The 19,621-nt window shown below is 49.6% G+C and overlaps 1 protein-coding gene and 1 long non-coding RNA gene across 2 annotated transcripts in view; one reads left to right on the top strand and one right to left on the bottom strand.

Annotated features, from left to right (window-relative positions):
* The window catches only part of SENP3 (SUMO specific peptidase 3), a 35,178-nt gene extending 20,231 nt beyond the window's left edge, over positions 1-14,947 (top strand). The window contains exons 7-11 of the mRNA XM_081886808.1: positions 2,502-2,579; positions 5,086-5,223; positions 7,141-7,224; positions 8,621-8,671; positions 14,022-14,947. Coding sequence (XP_081742934.1) covers positions 2,502-2,579; positions 5,086-5,223; positions 7,141-7,224; positions 8,621-8,671; positions 14,022-14,132 — 462 coding nt within the window. The 3' untranslated portion in view covers positions 14,133-14,947. The remainder of the gene's footprint in view (positions 1-2,501; positions 2,580-5,085; positions 5,224-7,140; positions 7,225-8,620; positions 8,672-14,021) is intronic.
* Positions 1-19,621, bottom strand: part of LOC309355947 — a 116,527-nt gene that overhangs the window by 80,540 nt on the left and 16,366 nt on the right. The gene's annotated exons all lie outside the window — the stretch shown is intronic.

The following is a 19,621-nucleotide window of genomic DNA, read 5'->3' as shown; positions in this document are numbered from 1 at the left end:
TATGAGGAACGGCTAAGGGAGCTGGGCATGTTTAGCCTAGAGAAGAGGAGGTTAAGGGGTGATATGATAGCCATGTTCAAATATATAAAAGGATGTCACATAGAGGAGGGAGAAAGGTTGTTTTCTGCTGCTCCAGAGCAGCGGACACGGAGCAATGGATCCAAACTACAAGAAAGAAGATTCCACCTAAACATCAGGAAGAACTTCCTGACAGTAAGAGCTGTTTGACAGTGGAATTTGCTGCCAAGGAGTGTGGTGGAGTCTCCTTCTTTGGAGGTCTTTAAGCAGAGGCTTGACAACCAGATGTCAGGAGTGCTCTGATGGGGTTTCCTGCTTGGCAGGGGGTTGGACTCCATGGCCCTTGGGGTCTCTTCCAACTCTAGGATTCTATGATGCCTGAAAGGGAAGCCTTACATGCAGGAACAGTGGTTCTTTCCCTCTTGCGATTCCCAGGACCTGCTACTCAGGGGTGTTTACTGCCTCCGACAGGACACAGCCATTGCAGCTGGTTATTATTTATTAAATTTGTACACACACACACACCCTTCACCCTTAGATCTCAGGGAAGTTTACAACCAAATTACAAAAAGTGCGATGAAATGATAGCCTCGTCCCCTGTGATTTAGTCCGATTAAAACCATCCAAGCTGGTGGCCGTCGTGGCCGCCTGTAGGAGAAGTTTGAAGTTTGTTCCTTGCTGAAGTAGCCCCGTGCGCAGTTAGGCACGGACCAAGAGAGAGGGAGCTTCGTTCTTTCAGCAGGTGAGGGTGACCTGGCCTTTCTGGCGAGTCACACTGGCAGCAGCACTCCCCTCATCCTCAAAGTAATTTCGTTGTCCCCGAGAGGGGGCAATGACAATAAAGATATTATTATTATTATTATTTATTGTGGCCATGTGAAAGGAGGAGGATGACAGAGAGAGACTAAAAGAGGCAAGGGGAGAAAGGCCGGCCCATGGGATTACACAAGGTGCCATCCTGCGCTAAAATGAGGGTGCTGGATCTGGAAAGGTTGCAGACGGTTTGAGTGGATGGACCCGAGCAGCTGTCGTTCTCCATTATCACCACTTGGTGGTGCTCATGGAACGGTTGCCAACTTGCCGCAGCCTTTGTAAACCTCTTTATTATTATTTACAGTATATACCGTATTTTTCGCGCCATAAGACACACCAGACCACAAGACGCACCTAGTTTTTGGAGGAGAAAAATATTCTGAATCTCAGAAGCCAGAACAGCACGAGGGATCACTGTGCAGTGAAAGCAGCGATCCCTCTTGCTGTTCTGGCTTCTGGGATAGCTGCGCAGCCTGCATTCGCTCCATAAGACACACACACACATTTCCCCTTACTTTTTAGGAGGAGGGAAAAAGTGAGTCTTATAGAGCAAAAAATATGGTACATTTATATGCAGGCAGCAACCTTTTTAGGCGTGTCCAATACATGCACGACTGCTCACACGCACATCGCACTGAACCCAGAAGTGAGAGGGGTTCCAGAACGTGACCCCCAAGCAAATTGGTCGCTACCTGCACCATCTTTTTCTCAAAGGAGCTCAAAGCGATGTACAGTGGTACCTCGGGTTACAGACGCTTCAGGTTACAGACTCCGCTTACCCAGAAATAGTACCTTGGGTTAAGAACTTTGCTTCAGGATGAGAACAGAAATTGCGCACTGGCAGTACAGCAGCAGCAGGAGGCCCCATTAGCTGAAGTGGTGCTTCAGGTTAAGAACAGACCTCTGGAATGAATTACCGTACTTTTCACTCTATAGGACGCAACCGACCATAGTACGCACCTTGTTTTAGAGGGGGAGAAAAAGAAAATAATTTTTTCCCCTCTCTGTGCAGCACCCCTTCAGTGAAGCGGCAGGAGAAACGGAGCCCCTTCCATTTCTCCTCCCGCTACGCTGAAGGGGTGCTGCGCAGCTCTCCCTCTCCCACATTGCCTTCGCCTTCAGTGAAGGCAACCTGAAGCCTCTGGAGCGCAGCGGGAGTTCCCGCTGCGCTCCGGAGGCTTCGGGTTCCTTTCGCTGAAGCCAGGAGAGCACAGACATTTCCCCTGAGCTTTTAGGAGGAAAAAAGTGTGTCTTATGGAGCGAGAAATACGGTAAGTACATAACCAGAGGTACCACTTGTACATGGTTCTCCATTTAATTCCCGCAAGAACCCTGCGGGATATGTTAGGCTGTGAGAGGTAGCGACTGGCCCAAAGTGACCCAGTGAGCTTCACGGCTGAGTGGGAATTTGAACCCTGGTCTCCCAAGTCCTAGCCTTCTAACTGCTACACAGCGCTCCTGCCTCTGGGCCGCGAGATTGCCAGATTGGCACGAGCTTGTATACGCACTATCAATGACTGGCATCTAGCAGGTCGGTCCAACTTGGGGGCGACACCACCCTCTTCCCACTGCTTTGAGTTGCTTCCTGCCTTGACGCTTCCCTCCCCTCCAGCCCCACACCGTGCTGCCTCTTTCGTGGACCCAAAACCGCTTGTTTTCTCTTCCACCAGGTTCATTTCTTCAACAGTTTTTTCTACGATAAGCTACGAACCAAGGGGTATGAGGGAGTCAAGCGCTGGACCAAAAACGTGAGTGGCTGCCAAGAATTCTCTGCCCCGGTGCCCTTTGCAGAGTGTAGGAGCACAGAGCGAAAAGGGGGGGGGGGTCAGATTTATTTATTTTTAGGGGAAAAAACACCAAATAAATTATATACCACTTGATTTAGGGAGGGTGGAAGGCCTCAGAGGGGTTTCCGAAGAGAATGAAACAATAAAATCACCAGTAAGAAGAGTGAAAGCAACCTTTGAAATGTTCAAAAGATTAAATCAGCAATAGACTAAAAAGTGAATAGAAAATACATCCACATTCTAAGCGTCTGGGTGGGCCAAGATGGCAGGAGATGAAGGGAGTTGGCTACCCAAAACTGACAAACACTGAGCTAGGGAAGGGCCATAGATTGGTGGTAGAGTGGCCTTGCAAGTAGAAGGACCTGGGTTCAACTCCTGGCATCATCTTCAGGTATGGCTGGGAGGGACTCCCTGCCTGAAATCTGGCAGAGCTAGTGTCAGGAGTGAGCCGGCAGCAAATACCACTGTTCAAGTTGAAGCTGACTCCTCATTAGCAAGAACACAATTTGCACGGACTTGGCTGAGCCGCTGGCCTAATGAACACAGCCGCTCACCCCTGGTAGGTCTTGCCCCACGGATCAATTGCCGAGACTGAAATTTCCACCTTTCCCACAGTTGTTTTGTTTTTATAAAGGATACTTTAATAACTTTTTTAGCTCATCGTAAATTACATTACATTCCAGAATTCTTTAATTTTCTTGCATGCCCACCACATGTGTGACAATGAAAAACATAATATTTCAGCTGCCGTTCATTCGTTTCCAGCTTTGTATTCTTGTTATAAAGAAAAAGTGCACCTAGACATTCCGTCGGTGTGGCCATAACCTGGGTTCAAGGTGCGATTTAGCTCCTAGCTTTCATAGCTCAGTTTCTAACACTTCTCCGAGCCTTCTTCGCTTGGGGGTCCCCTCAGCTAGTTCCCTCCACCATTTCTCTGCGGCCAACCAATCCGTGACAGCTAGGAGGGCGAACAGTCTGATTCTGTTCAAGGCAGCTAAACAGTGTGATGCGGCAGCTAAAAAAGCCAATGCAATTCTGGGCTGCATCAATAGGAGTATAGCATCTAGATCAAGGGAAGTAATAGTGCCACTGTCTTTTGCTCTGGTCAGACCTCACCTGGAGTACTGTGTCCAGTTCTGGGCACCACAGTTCAAGAAGGACACTGACAAACTGGAACGTGTCCAGAGGAGGGCAACCCAAATGGTCAAAGGCCTGGAAACGATGCCTTATGAGGAACGGCTAAGGGAGCTGGGCATGTTTAGCCTGGAGAAGAGGAGGCTAAGGGGTGATATGATAGCCATATTCAAATATATAAAAGGATGTCACATAGAGGAGGGAGAAAGGTTGTTTTCTGCTGCTCCAGAGAAGCGGACACGGAGCAATGGATCCAAACTACAAGAAAGAAGATTCCACCTAAACATTAGGAAGAACTTCCTGACAGTAAGAGCTGTTTGACAGTGGAATTTGCTGCCAAGGAGTGTGGTGGAGTCTCCTTCTTTGGAGGTCTTTAAGCAGAGGCTTGACAACCATATGTCAGGAGTGCTCTGATGGTGTTTCCTGCTTGGCAGGGGGTTGGACTCCATGGCCCTTGGGGTCTCTTCCAACTCTAGGATTCTATGATTCAGCTTCTGGTGTTCCTATGAACCAGTGGTCTGGCTCTCAGAAAGGGATCTTCAATCCCCCAAAAGTGCGTCTGAGTAGGACTGAGACAGACCCGGAGTCTGGGACTCTGGAGAACTGCTGCTGCCAGTCCGTGCTGGCAGCACTGAGCAGGAGGGGCCGAAAAGCTGAGGTCGTACGAGGCAACTTCCTGTATTGCCGAACGTCCGAGAGGAGGGAACACGGAGGGTTGGACTGGATGACCCTTTGAGGTCCTCTGTAGCCCTGTGATTCCATGGGGGACGATGGAGGCAGAGGAGAACTTTTTGGGAAGGGGCTGCTGAGTCTGACTCCGTATGCCTGCCCCTTAACAGGAGGACACCTTAAATATTAAAACCTTAGAATAGCTTCGGAAGTGGATATAGGCTGTAGGTTTAGAAGCAGAAGATAGGGTGTTTTAAAATAGTATTATTTGTAAGTGATAAAATGTGAAGTTATTTTAAGTATGATTTAAAAAGAAGATGGTTAGAAATTATGATACATGTAAACTGCTAAAGATGAAGTAAAATGAAAATCAGATAGGTGGGACTTGGGGAAGCCAACTTAATAAGGCTATGACAAGAATTTGTTCGTATTGTTTGTTTTTTCTGTCTGTGTTTTTTATACGTGTAATTGGATTTAAACTGATTTTATAACGAATTGATTTTAGAATGCTGTATTATTTTACTGTTGTTAGCCGCTCTGAGCCTTGCTTTGGCTGGGGAGGGCGGGATATAAAATATTATTATTATTATTATTATTATTATTATTATTATTATTATTATTATTATTAAATGGATTTTAAAAAATTGGAAAAACAAACAAACAGGTGGACATCTTCAACAAGGAGCTCCTCCTCATTCCAATCCACCTGGAGGTCCACTGGTCTCTGATCTGCGTGGAAGTGAAGCAGAAGAAAATCACATACCTGGACTCCCAGCGCACCCTCAACCGGCGGTGCCCGAAGGTAAAGGGCTGGGTGGCTGGGCCTTAAGCAAGGACCCCCTTCCCTTCCTCCTCCTCCTCCTCCTCCTCCTCCTCTGATAGCTCCCACAGTCGCTGTGTATTTGGATCAGTTTGAAACTGGTCCGCCACAGCTTCCATCCAAGACCCAAGATGTGCCATGAAGGATGCTTTAGGGATTCTCTGACCTACATTGGGATTCTCAAGACCTACATTGGCTCCCAGTACGTTTCCGAGCACAATTCAAAGTGTTGGTGCTGACCTTTAAAGCCCTAAACGGCCTCAAAGGCCCAGTAGACCTGAAGGAGCGTCTCCACTCCCATCGTTCTGCCCGGACGCTGAGGTCCAGCGCCGAGGGCCTTCTGGCGGTTCCCTCATTGCGAGAAGCAAAGCTACAGGGAACCAGGCAGAGGGCCTTCTCGGTAGTGGCCCCCGCCCTGTGGAACGCCCTTCCAGCAGATGTTAAAGTGATAAACAACTACCTGACATTCAGAAGACATCTTAAGGCAGCACTGTTCAGGGAAGTTTTTAACGTGTGATATTTTACTGTATTTTTGGTTTCTATGGAAGCCGCCCAGAGTGGCTGGGGAGGCCCAGCCAGATGGGCGGGGTATAAATAATATTATATTAAATAAATATTATTATTATTATCATCATCATCATCATCTCTGGGGCCACCGTCCCCCACAGCCATGCAGTTCCTTGAAGGGCGAGATCCCTGGCTTCTCAGCACGGTGGCTGCGCAGAACCCACTATCGGTGAACTCCTATGAAAAACAGTCACCGGGAATCGCACTGGGGCAGAGCGTTGTCCTAGGACCCAGCTTCTGCTTCTGGCCTTCATCCCTTCTGCTTGGCCCCTGTGAAAACAGGATGTTGGACCAAGTAGACAGCCTCTGGTCTGACCCACATGCTACAGAGGCCCTTCTTAGGTTCCTGTTGCAGTTATTACCTTCATATACCACCTACGGCTTTCAAGGCCTGTGAGGAAAACCCCAAGCCTCTTAGCATTTCAGATTGAGGTTGAATCCTGACAAGACAGAAGTACTGTTTTGGGGGGACAGGAGAGGGCAGGTGTGGAGGACTCCCTGGTCCTGAATGGGGCAACTGTGCCCCTGAAGGACCAGGTGTGTAGCCTGGGAGTCATTGTGGCCGTTTAGGGCTTTCAAGGTCAGCACCAACACTTTGAATTGTGCTCGGAAACGTCCTGGGAGCCAATGTAGGTCTTTCAGGACCGGTGTTATGTGGTCTCCCAGTCCCCAGTCTAGCTGCCACATTCTGGATTAATTGCAGTTTCCGGGTCACCTTCAAAGGTAGCCCCACGTACAGTGGTATTTCTGGTAACGTACTTAATTCGATCCGGAGGTCCATTCTTAACCTGAAACTGTTCTTAACCTGAAGACCACTTTAGCTAATGGGGCCTCGTGCTGCTGCCGCGCCACCGCCACCTGATTTCTGTTCTCATCCTGAAGCAAAGTTCTTAACCCGAGGTACTATTTCTGGGTTAGCGGAGTCTGTAACCTGAAGTGTATGTAACCCGAGGTACCACTGTAGAGCACATTGCAGTAGTCCAAGCGGGCGATGACCAGAGCATGCCCCACTCTGGCGAGACAGTCTGCGGGCAGGGAGGGTCTCATCCTGCGTACCAGATGGAGCTGGCAGACAGCTGCCTTGGCTTCCAGGGTAGCAGTGTTGCAAGTGGTCTAATAGTAATAATAATTCTGTTATTTGTACCCTGCCCATCTGACTGGGTTGCTGCAGCCGCTCTGGGAAGTTTCCAGCATGCGCAAAAACATAATGGGCTTGAGAGGAGGGGGTGGTCTGGCTATCCTGCCTTTTAGGAAGGGGGCTTAGAAATGGACCACGCTTCCCACTGTACGTGCTCACTCAAAAACTGCCTGTTCTCCTTGCCCCCCCCCCAGCACATCTGCAGATACCTGCAGGCCGAAGCAGACAAGAAGAACCGTCCAGACTTCAGAGACGGGTGGAAAGGGGTTTTTCAGATGGTGAGTAGTATCTCTCCACCCCATGAGCTCAGCGGAGGGAGCAGAATGCGGCTATGCCCACGCTCCAACCTGCAATGTTGTTGTTGTTTAGTCATTTAGTTGTGTCTGCCTCTTCGTGTCCCACTGGACCAGAGCACGCCAGGCCCTCCTGTCTTCCACTGCCTCCCGCACTTTGGTCAAACTCATGCTGGTCACTTCGAGAACACTGTCCCCCCATCTCGTCCTCCGTCGTCCCCTTCTCCTTGCGCCCTCCATCTTTCCCAACCTGCAATAACTGGGCCAAAAACGGCTGATTAGCGCAAAGAATGGAGTTACCAGGATTTGCATCGACGCAGAATGCTCTTAAGAGAAATCGGCAAGATTTCTGGTTTGTCTGCAAAGGGAAACGGCAACGCGGTGCGAGTCACCCATCTAAAAGACGACCGTCACCGGGGTTTTTGAGCTGCGGGGGTGAGTGCCAGGGTTAGACACCCCCCCCCCAAAAAAAGCCCCACAGGTAGTGGGATGTCGACGCAGCAAAGGGGGTGAAAAGAGAAACAAACCAGAAGTGGAAGTTAGGGGAAGCCCAGGAGGGGAGGGAGGAAGGAATGCATAGCAAATGTTACAAATATGAGATGCATAGCTGTCAACCGTCCCTTATTTGGCGGGAAAGTCCCTTATCCCAGCGCCGTGTCCCGCTGCTGTCCCTTATTGATGATGTCCCTTAAATTTCCCGGGTTTCGAAGGAAGCAGCTCCTCTCCCTCCCTCCCTCCCTGCCAGCCAGGAAGGAAGGAGACTCCAACTGTGTTGCTTGGCTGCGTTGCTCACCCAATAAGGAGTCTGAGAACGACTGGGGGGTGGAGCTTGCATGCCTTGGGCCGGTCAAATCGGCCGCCTTGCCTGGGGACTCGCCTTTGCTCAGCGCTTCCCAGCGGAGAGGGGACAGTGGTTTTCCTTGCTGCGTCCCCTTTGCCGGGTTGCTGCGCTGTGGGAACCACCGCTTGAGGCTTCGTTTGGCTGCTGGCTGGGCTTTCTGCCTTTGGCTCGGAGGGGCTTAGAAGTCGAACATACATGTGCCCTGAAATCTCTTATTTTGGCTGCTGATCCCTTATTTTTGAGGCTGCTGGTCCCTTATTTTCGAGGCTGCTGGTCCCTTATTTTCCAATCTGTAAGTTGACAGCTATGATGAGATGTGTGTAATGAATGAAAAAGAAAAATGAATAAAAAATGAATAAAAAAATGAATAAAAAATGAATAAAAAATTTTTAAAGAAAAGAAAATGGGAAAGCGGTCGAGGGAGCCAGTTACCCAGAGCGGGACTGCAAAGCAGACCTCCCTGCCAGGAGAGGAATAGTCATTTGGTTCTGCTGTTCTCACTCTCTCGCCCTGACCCGATCTCCCTTTCGTTCCTTCCAGAACATCGCCAGGCAGAACAACGACAGCGACTGCGGCGCTTTCGTATTGCAGGTGAGGCGGTGGGGGGCGGGCAGGAGGGGTCTTGAGGTTTCCAAAAAGCAACAGACCCTTTATGGCTTTCAGAGGGGAAAAGGTGCCATTTTCCCTCGTCTTACCCATCAGCTGCCCCCGGTCCCCTTGGCCATAGACATTCATGCTGCCCAGGGGGTGGAAATCCAGGGACGCTGAATGCCGGGAAGATTCAGGACAGAAAGAAAAAAATCCTTCTTCACACAGTGCAGGATTAGACTGTGGAACTCCCCTCCACAGCGATGGCCACCGACCTAAATGGCTTCAGACAAATTTGTGGAGGGTGTGGGGAGGGCTATCGATGGCTGCTGGCCTTCAAAGTTGGAAGCACCAATTCTGGAAACCGCAGGAGCGGGAGAGCTGCTCTTGTGTTCGAATCCTGATTGCGGGTTTCCTGTGATGGGCATCTGGTTGGCCACTGTGAGGATTCGGGCCACTGGCCTGATCCAAGAGCTCATCTTATGTTCTTATGGCTGCCTAGGTGAAAAGGAAGGGGAAAAAAGAATCGAAAATTTTAAACCAGAAGGCATCACAGCCTGGAAGGACAAATTTATAAAGAGCCAGGGCAGCTTCGAAGGGATAATAAAGTATTGCCTCACACAATTGTTTCCTTTACAGATAATAAAGACATATAAGCCACACACAAACACACACACATATATATAGTATTCTCTACCTGTGAGTTCCATTATTATAGGAAATAAAGGTTCTATATAGTCTTAAATGAGGCAGACATCTGTATATACTGATGGCATTATGCAGCCATGTGCCTCAATCTTTCTACAAGTGATAAATCCATGCAATATATTTAAAAAGCTTCAGTTACTTTTAGTTTGTGAGATATCTTTTCAGAATAGGAGGTGATTTAAAAATTAATATTCAGGCGTACGAGCTATATGTTGCTGTTGTATTTTCCCTCTGAAGGGCATTTTACCTTTTATAATACCCTGCGTGGAAGGGCATACCAAACCATGCAGTAATCGCGTCTGATCTTACATATAAGATCTGCTTCACCCCACCCCGGTTGATAATGCTTTCTCTGTTGTCTGTGTGAGATAATCAGACTCATGCTGTTTTCCTATTAATTCCTACACGGAAGTACCTTCCTTGTTGGGACATTCTGACATGTCAAGTACAGTGGTACCTCGGGTTAAGTACTTAATTCATTTTTTAAAAATAATATTTATTAAAGTTTTAAAGGTTACAAAAGGAAAAAGTAAAAACACCATATTAAACAAAAACAAAACAGCGCATCACAATAGAGAAAAAAAAGAAAGAAAAAGAAAAAGTGAAAAGAAAAATCAGAAAAATAAAATCCATTAAAAAAAACCACACACATCGAATCTTCCCATAACATATCTTTCATTTGCTTGTTTCCTTGACCTCCTCACACCTCCCTTTTTTGTATTCTAGTTCGGTTAACTATTTCAGCAAATCCTTCCCATCTTTTCCAATTTTTGTCCTGTAATTTATCTTAATATAATGTAACTTCACTTTCCCTCCTTTCACCAATTAACAGTCTGTTTTTTCCTAAACCTTTCAACCATTTCTGCTAAAACCACATAACTTCATTCCAACAACCTACTAGCATTCATTAATTTTACAATGTTTCTGTAGATAGTCTTCAAATTTCTTCCAGTCTTCCTCCACCGACTCTTCTCCCGGAGGTCCGTTCTTAACCTGAAACTGTTCTTAACCTGAAGCACCACTTTAGCTAATGGGGCCTCCTGCTGCTACCGTGCCGCCGGAGCACGATTTCTGTTCTCATCCTGAAGCAAAGTTCTTAACCCGAGGTACTATTTCTGGGTTAGCGGAGTCTGTAACCTGAAGCGTATGTAACCTGAGGAACCACTGTAACTCGTCCTCTTCAAAAACCAAGCGCTTCTTTCAAAAGTATGATCCGGAGACTTGGGTCTCGAAAGGCAGCCACACAGCTACCTTAAAACTTTCCACACCATGGCTGTGTTTTCTCTCTTAGCAAGAGTCTATAAAGCTACAACAAATCATTAGGTGAAGGCCTGCGAGGTTAAAAGGGAGTCCTCATGCCCACGAAGGTTGGGAACCGCTGTTCTAAGTGTTTCTGCTGCAAAAAAAAGCTATGCATTTAATTAAATCTACATCCCACCTTTTTCTCCAAAGAGAGTCAGTGTGGTGTAGTGGTTAAGAACGGTGGACTCGTAATCTTGTGAACCGGGTTTGCGTCTCCGCTCCTCCACCTGCAGCTGCTGGGGGACCTTGCGCCAGTCACACTTCTTTGAAGTCTCTCAGCCCCACTCACCTCACAGAGTGTTTGTTGTGGGGCAGGAAGGGAAAGGAGAATGTTAGCCGCTTTGAGACTCCTTAAAGGGAGTGAAAGGCGGGATGTCAAATCCAAACTCCTCTTCTTCCAGAGGAGCCCAGGGTGGCATGGGGTGGGTGGCAGCTGCTCATGTCTGCATGCACACACTGCTTTTCAGGTGAATGTCATATAAGTGGCTTGAAAGCCCTAAACGTCCTCAAAGGCCCAGTAGACCTGAAGGAGCGTCTCCACCCCCATCGTTCTGCCTGGACGCTGAGGTCCAGCTCCGAGAGCCTTCTGGCGGTTCCCTCCCTGAGAGAAGTGAGGTTACAGGGAACCAGACAGAGGGCCTTCTCAGTGGTGGCGCCCGCCCTGTGGAACCGCCCTCCCTTCAGATGTCAAGGAAATAAACAACTACCTGACTTTTAGATGACATCTGAAGGCAGCCCTGTTCGGGGAAGTTTTTAATATTTGATGTTTTATCGTGCTTGTAATACAGTGGTACCTCAGGTTACATACGCTTCAGGCTACAGACTCCGCTAACCCAGAAATAGTACCTCGAGTTAAGAACTTTGCTTCAGGATGAGAACAGAAATTGCGTGGCGGCGGCAGTGGGAGGCCCCATTAGCTAAAGTGGTGCTTCAGGTTAAGAACAGTTTCAGGTTAAGAATGGACCTCCGGAACGAATTAAGTTCTTAACCCGAGGTACCACTGTATTGTGTTGCGAGCCGCCCTGAGTGGCTGGGGAAACCCAGCCAGATGGGCGGGGTATTAATAATAATAATAGTAATAATAGTAATAATAACAACAATAATAATAGTAATAATAATAATAATAATAATAATAATAATAATAATAATAATTTATTATTATTATTATTATTAGCAAATAATTCATCAAATTTGCAGCCAGAAAGCAGGATTTCCCCTTCCCGCAAATAAAAGAGAGGGTGATTAGGAGGCAACCTCTGTTTGCGGCAACGGCAGCTTGTATCGTGGGCTGTTCGGCCTTCTTCCCTTCCTCCTGTCTGTCAAGGTTTTACTTCGAAACAACAGACTTCAAAACGCTTGCGTGGCCAGTCCAGGCCTGGCGGAATTTCAGAAGCCGTTTTCTCGGGGTGGGGTGGATGTCCGGGCAGCAGGAAGAGTCAGTCCCAGTCCTCGAGGGAGGCTGTCCTGCAATGTGCATAATCGGGGCAGGTGGAAAGAATCCACCTAGACGCTCACAGAACTTTTTCTTCTTTAGTGCATTCATTGCGATTTAAAGTCCTTGAGAGAGAAGAGTGCGGCTGCATTTGGGAAAAGTTCAGGAGAAGGGCAACCCAAATTATCAAGGGGGTTTGGCGATAAAGGTTGGAGATTTGGGGTGGCCAGAGAAAAGGCGAGTAAGAGGCATGAAGGTGGACGTTTGTAAAATGATGTGCTGCACGGAGAAAGCAAGGTTTTCCTCCCTCTTGCGCGACACATTTGATGACGCCGGGCGTTGGAGGGTTCAGGGGAGATTCAATAAAGTCCTCCTTCACGCAATACAGAGTTAAACTGTGGAACTCCCTCCCACAGGAGACGGGGTGGCCACCAGTTTGGAGGGCTCTAGAAGAGGATTAGACAAATTCGTGGAGGAAAGGGCTATCGAGGGCTAGTAGCCACGATGGGGGGGAAAGGCGGGTGGCGCTGGGGATAAGGGGGGGACCCCAGATCCACTGAGCAGAGGTCCTCACTCTTGGCTGGGTAGATCATGCTCCGGGGGGGGGTCTTATTCAATCAGGCAGTTGGCCCCCAGCAATACAACCACACCTTCCCCTTTCTGCGGAAGAAAAATCAAGCTTCAACGCTGTGATTAGGGGTGGAAGTGTTGTTAAGTAAGACAAGGCGGCCGCACCGGCCAGACCCTCTTCTGAGCTGATCTGTCGGGTCTCCCGATTACATACAGAACTGAACAGCTTTTATAGGAATGGCAAACTTACCCCAATGAGACAAGAAATGAGCATTGCAGGGGGGAAAGGACAGGAACACAGCATCGCTGCTCAAATCCTCCTTGCTGGCTTTGAAAACACGCCAGTGCAAGTACAGTGGTACCTCTGGATGCGAACGGGATCCGTTCCGGAGCCCCGTTCGCATCCAAAAGCGAACGCAACCTGCGTCTGGTCTCAACCCGTGCACAGGTCGCGATTTGCCGCTTCTGCACATGCTCGTGACGTCATTTTGAGCGTCTGCGCATGCGCGAGCGGCAAAACCCGGAAGTAACACGTTCCGTTACTTCCAGGTCGCCGCAGAGCGTAACCTGAAAGCGCTCAACCTGAAGCATATTCAACCCGAGGTATGACTGTAGATAAATAGGTACCGCTGCGGCGGGAAGGTAAACAGTGTTTCCGTGCGCTCTGGCACTCATCACAGTGTCCTGTTGCGCCACATGCAGTTTAGTCCTGCTGGCCACATGACCCGGAAAGATGTCTGTGGACAAATGCTGGCTCTCAGCCTGAAAGCGAGATGAGCGCCGCAACCCCAGAGTTGGTCATGACTGAACCTAATGGTCAGGGGTCCCTTTACCTTTACCTCAGGGACGCAGGTGGCGCTGTGGGTTAAACCACAGAGCCTAGGGCTTGCTGATCAGAAGGTCAGTGGTTCGAATCCCCGCGACGGGGTGAGCTCCCGTTGCTCAGTCCCTGCTCCTGCCAACCTAGCAGTTCGAAAGCACATCAAAGCGCAAGTAGATAAATAGGGACTGCTCTGGTGGGAAGGTAAACGGCGTTTCCATGCGCTGCTCTGGTTCACCAGAAGTGGCTTAGTCATGCTGGCCACGTGACCCGGAAGCTCCCTTGGCCAATAAAGCGAGATGAGCGCCGCAACCCCAGAGTCGGCCATGACTGGACCTAATGGTCAGGGGTCCCTTTACCTTTACCTTTAACCGTCCAGGGGTCCTTTACCTTTACCTTACCTAACGGGCACCTGGCTGGCCACTGTGAGAACGGGGTGATGGGCCATTGGGCCTGATCCACCAGGGTCTTATGATGCTCTTAGGTATACACTGCTGATCCTCCTTTCCTTTCTCTTCCAGTATTCCAAATTCCTGGCGCTGGGCCTCCCCTTCTCCTTCACCCAGCAGGACATGCCGAAACTGCGCCGTCAGATGTACAAGGAGTTGTGCCACTGCAAGCTCAGCGCGTGACGAGCTCACACACGCAGAACACACACACACACTCATACACACACAACACAACACACCCTCCCAAAGACCGACTTGGACGGCCGGACACACGACTCCTCTTCCAGCTTGACATCCGATTTGGGGTGTACGGAAAGCGGGCAGGGGGGGTCCTTAGGTCACTGGAACTCGTTGAGGTTTAACAAGCGGACTCGTTTGGGGGGCGGGAGGTGTCGTTTTTAACCCGAGTTAAATCCCCCTCCCCTTTCTTCTTTTTCTTCTTCTTCTTCCTGGTCTCTCGTTTTTGTTTCGTTCGTATTTAAAACCAACCTCCGGAGGGCCCTTTCTCCGGGTTGGTTCTGTTGGGGAAGTTGCGGGGATTTTTTGGGTGGGGTGGGGAGACACACGACGGATGGGTGGGATTGAGGGAGAGCGGGTGGGATTGGGGAAGTTTCTTATCACCGAACATGCCCTCTGCACATGTTCCGCTCCAGATCGGAGGGAGGACTGGGGGGGGGGGTTAGAGTCCAAAAACGAGGGACCAGGAAGGCGGGCACGGGGGGGCGGCATAAATTACCCTCCTGCCCCCCCCCCAGCTTCTCCCTCTGCTTTATCTCGCCCTCTTGGTTACTTGTGTTAGTGGATAATGTATGTTCTGGTTTTTATCCCGCCCCCCACCGTCAAGGGAGAGGGAGTTGGAACAGGGGAAGAAGGGGCTGTGGTGGGCGGGCAGGGGGGGCAGGTTTCTACACTGGGGCCGAGATAACGGAAACAAGCATTTTTTTATACGATGGCTACCATTGTGGGTAATAAAAGAAAAAGCATTCTTTGGAGAAAAAGGCATTTTCTAACCTCCTTGCGATGCGTGGCAGTTGCACAAAGGTGTTCTGTGAAGTTTTACGAGGCGAGCAAAGAGTATTGCACCTCCTGCCCTAGATCTGCTTTTTTAAAGCAATATATATAGAGAGAAAAGGACGCGGGTGGCGCTGTGGTCTAAACCACTGAGCCTCTTGGGCTTCCCAGTCAGAAGGTCGGCGGTTCGAATCCCCGCGACGGGGTGAGCTCCTGTTGCTCGGTCCCTGCTCCTGCCCACCTAGCAGTTCGAAAGCATGTCAAAGTGCAAGTAGATAAATAGGTACCGCTCCAGCGGGAAGGTAAACGGTGTTTCCGTGCGCTGCTCTGGTTCGCCAGAAGCGGCTTAGTCCTGCTGGCCACATGACCCGGAAGCTGTACGCTGGCTCCCTCGGCCAGTAAAGCGAGATGAGCGCCGCAACCCCAGAGTCGGCCGCGACTGGACCTAATGGTCAGGGGTCCCTTTACCTTTTTTATATAGAGAGAGAAACAAAACAAGGTCCTATTCCTTTGTGGTGGTGTACACTGTCGATGGCTATGCTCTACCTCCACAAACAGGGGCAGAAATGCCTTTGAATCCCGGTTTCCGGAAACTTGCAAGTTTCACACTGGGACATCTGGTCAGCACTGGGAGAACTGGATGAGGCCTCCTTTGGCCTGACCCAACAGACTCCCCTCTCGCCCTGCAATTGAGGAGCTTCGACAAGTGTGACAAAACCTCGGGAAGGGTTTTTTTTGGGGGGTGTGGCGCATTCATCTGGCCTTCTTGGGGTGGGGGTTTTGTCCTTCCATAGATTTGCGTCTTTCTCCCTCCATGGCATGCACGGTGTGGGAATCCAGTTTTTAAAATGGAACCTCCAAAGCGCCATTTCTCCAGTTTGATTCTGCTAGGGAAGTTGGGGGTCGGGGGGATTGCAGGTAAGGGGGGGATTGAGCGATGGGGGGGGATTAACACTGGAGGTCTGAAGGCAGCGCCATTTGTTGTGATCAATCACAGAGCAAGGTAGCTCTCACTTTTCTCTGTTGGCCTTGTTGTTCCACCTTTTCCACTGAGCTCAAAGTGGCGATTCTCCACATCCACCCAATTCTTCATCTTATTCCAACAACCTTGCGAGGAGACTGTTGGTGTTATTTAGTCGTGTCCGCCTCTTTGTGACCCCCTGGACCAGAGCACGCCAGGCCCTCCTGTCTTCCACTGCCTCCAGCAGTTTGGTCAAACTCATACTGGTCCCTTCGAGAACACTGTCCCACCATCTGGTCCTCTGTCGTCCCCTTCTCCTTGCGCCCTCCATCTTTCCCAGCATCAGGGTCTTTTCCAGGGAGTCTTCTTTTCTTCTCATGAGGTGGCCAAAGTCTTGGAGCCTCATCTTCAGGATCTGTCCTTCCAGTGAGCACTCAAGGCTGATTTCCTTCCGAATGGAGAGGTTTGATCTTCTTGCAGTCCATGGGACTCTCCAGAGTCTCCTCCAGCACCAGAATTCAAAAGCATCCATTCTCCGGCGATCAGCCTAGACTAGGCTGAGAAAAGCAGTGGCTGGTCCAAGCTCACTCAGTGGCCGGGGGGGGGGGCGGATTCGAGGCCCAACACACTGGTCTCTCCCAGGCCCAACACACTAACCACCCCTGGCTCTCTGCTGGAGGAAACGCAGGCATTGTGGTGGGAGAGAAGATAGTGGGAGAGCCATTCTAAAATCAGAGCCGAGCATTATGAAAGCAGGGGGGCGTGCTCATTTGGGGGCCCTGGAGCAAATTCCCCACAATATGCGTGTGGTGCGTTCCAACGTGGATCTCGGCTAAACCTACGCAATGTGTGCTTATGGAGCATCTTTCATGGGCATCACATCTCCCTGGGTGCAAGAAGGCCTGCTGACTATCTGGTTTTTGCTGCATTATTAGTTTTCCTTGAACCCAGTCTTCCCAGTAGTGACTCATCGACTGGATTGAAAGCCTGTGTGCTTTTGCTCCTCCGCAACGGCTCTGGGAGTGAATCACTCGGGTTACTCAGAGCCAGGAATCTTTTCTAGTCCAGCTCAAAATATTCTGGCCACTGGTTTCTTCCTCCTGGAAGGGCATAGTCCTTCGATGGCACTTTCCTGGACAAGGGAGACGGGCCAGGGCTTTAATTATAAAAATATTTATGTACCACTGTATCGCAAAAAAAAAAAAAGGATTGAAGTGGTCTGCAAGAATACCTATGTACTGTAAAATCAACTAACCATTGCAGAAAGATAATGGTCTCAATTGCCTGCACACCTCTGGAAGCGCAGAAATGTTTCCAGCAGGTGTTTAAAAACAGAAGGTGGCAGTGGCAGGGAGTCCCACCGGAACGGGCCAAAGGCACAAAAGGCTTGGTTTCTTGTCGTTAAAACATGCCTCGCAAATCCAGGGGACAACCAGCGAAGTTCCTTCAGATAATGTCAATGATCAAGCTAAAGTATAAGGGTCCCGAAACGTATGCCATTGAACATGGCTTGGTTTTAAGGGCAGGGTGGCGCTGTGGGTTAAACCACAGAGACTAGGGCTTGCCAATCAGAAGGTCGGCGGTTCGAATCCCCGTGACAGGTGAGCTCCCGTTGCTCAGTCCCTGCTCCTGCCAACCTAGCAGTTCGAAAGCACACCAGTGCAAGTAGATCAATAGGTACCGCTCTGGCGGGAAGGTAAACGGCGTTTCCGTGCACTGCTCTGGTTCGCCAGAAGCGGCTTCGTCATGCTGGCCACATGACCCGGAAGCTGTACGCCGGCTCCATCGGCCAGTAAAGCGAGATGAGCGCTGCAACCCCAGAGTCGGCCACGACTGGACCTAATGGTCAAGAGTCCCTTTACCTTTAAGACTGGGCAGCAACCTGGAACTTATCAGATGCTAGAAAAGCTTACGTCTGCCTCTGGTATTTCCACTGTTGTTGTTTATTTTATAGATTTGTATCCTAGACTGGTGGCAGAGTGGCTGATGAAACCACATAACACTGGTCCTAAAGGACCTACATTGGTTCCCAGTATGTTTCCGAGCACAATTAAAAGTTTTGGTGTTGACCTTGAAAGCCCTAAACGGCCTCAAAGGCCCAGTAGACCTGAAGGAGCGTCTCCACCCCCATCGTTCTGCCCGGACACTGAGGTCCAGCTCCGAGGGCCTTCTGGCAGTTCCCTCCCTGCGAGAAACCAAGTTACAGGGAACCAGGCAGAGGGCCTTCTTGGTGGTGGCTCCCACCCTGTGGAACGCCCTCCCACCAGATGTCAAGGAAATAAACAACTATTTGACTTTTAGAAGGTGTCTGAAGGCAGCCCTGTATTGGGAGATTTTTAATGTCTGACGTTTTACATTTTTTTAGTGTTATGCAAACCACCCAGAGTGGCTGGGGAAAGCCAGCCAGATGGGCGGGGTATAAATAATAAAATTATGTTGATGATGCCCTTCATCCGAAGATCACAACAGAAACATACAAAATGAGAACAGAAAATAATCCTTGATTATTGGAGATTCTGACTGGGGCTGATGGATGCTGTCAATTCCAACATTTTCCTCATCTCTCTGCATTTTGCTTTCCAAAAACTGAAAGTGCCTTGACACACTGGATCAGTTTCAAGGTGGGCCAAGGAAGTTCAGGCTTTGGCTGCCTCGACAGCAGATTTTTGGTATTTACAAGATGCCTGTTAATCGCTTCCTGCAGTGGGCCCCTAAATCGTTTAATTTAAAAACAGTAAAATATAACAGGTGGTGGTTTGTTTTTAGGAGAGAAATCAGCTGTTGCAGCCCACCTTAGGTTGGGCTGCTCACCTATAATAAATAAAATATTTTGAACTAAAAATGGGGGAGGGGAAAGGAACAGGCCAGTGGGAAAGCGGGAGGGGGGGATCCTGACCAGCGGATCAATGGGGGGATCCGATCCACCCTCCCAGATACAAGAGGGTATGTGGGCTGGGGGGTTTTCCAGTTTCAAAGCTGGAGGGGTCAGGAAATTTGGCCTTTTTTTGGAGGGAGGGCCCAAATCTTCCTGCCCAGGAACTTCCACAGCACCTAGAAGGTGCTTGTAATGGGCTTGGGGGGGTGGCCTTTTGCAAAAATATTTTTTGCAAATTAATATTTTTTTTGCAACACAATTTGGGAAGGTTTTTTGGGGGGGTCTATCAAAAATGCACCCAGTGCTTAAATTTCAGCCCAGCCCTTTTAACTGGGGGGGCGCAAATCTTCCTGCCCAGCACCTAGAAGGGTGTTCCCTTGTAATGGGCCGGGGGGGTGGCCTTTTGCAAAAAAAAAAAAATGCAAATTATTTTATTATTTTTTTTGCAAAAAAAATTGGAAAGGATTTTGGGGGGTGTCTCAAAAATTTTCAGCCCAGCTCTTTTAACTTTTTTTGGGGGGGGGTGATTTTGTCAGCCTCCTCCTTCCCCCCCCCAGGCCTATATCACGTGGTGCTCTGCCCTCCCCGCTGGACAAAGGCAGCAGGCCCAAAATTCAGGCCCCAACGCCTAACCACGTGGGCCTTTTTCCTCTCCCTGTCTCCCCCCTCCTTAGAACCCGCCTCCTCCTCTTCCGGGCTCCCATTGGCCCGCCGTGTCGACGGACGCGCCCGGCGACCAACCAGAGCCCGGCGCTCCCCGTTGACGTCACGACGCCCGACTTCTTTCCACCTCTCCCTTTTCCCCAACCCCCCACGCTCCCCTCT

Source organism: Podarcis melisellensis (assembly GCF_964234715.1).
Source record: "Podarcis melisellensis genome assembly, chromosome: 13".
NCBI lineage: Eukaryota > Metazoa > Chordata > Lepidosauria > Squamata > Lacertidae > Podarcis > Podarcis melisellensis.
The sequence above is the reverse complement of the archived record's forward strand: the minus strand, read 5'-3'. Positions and strand labels throughout refer to the sequence as shown.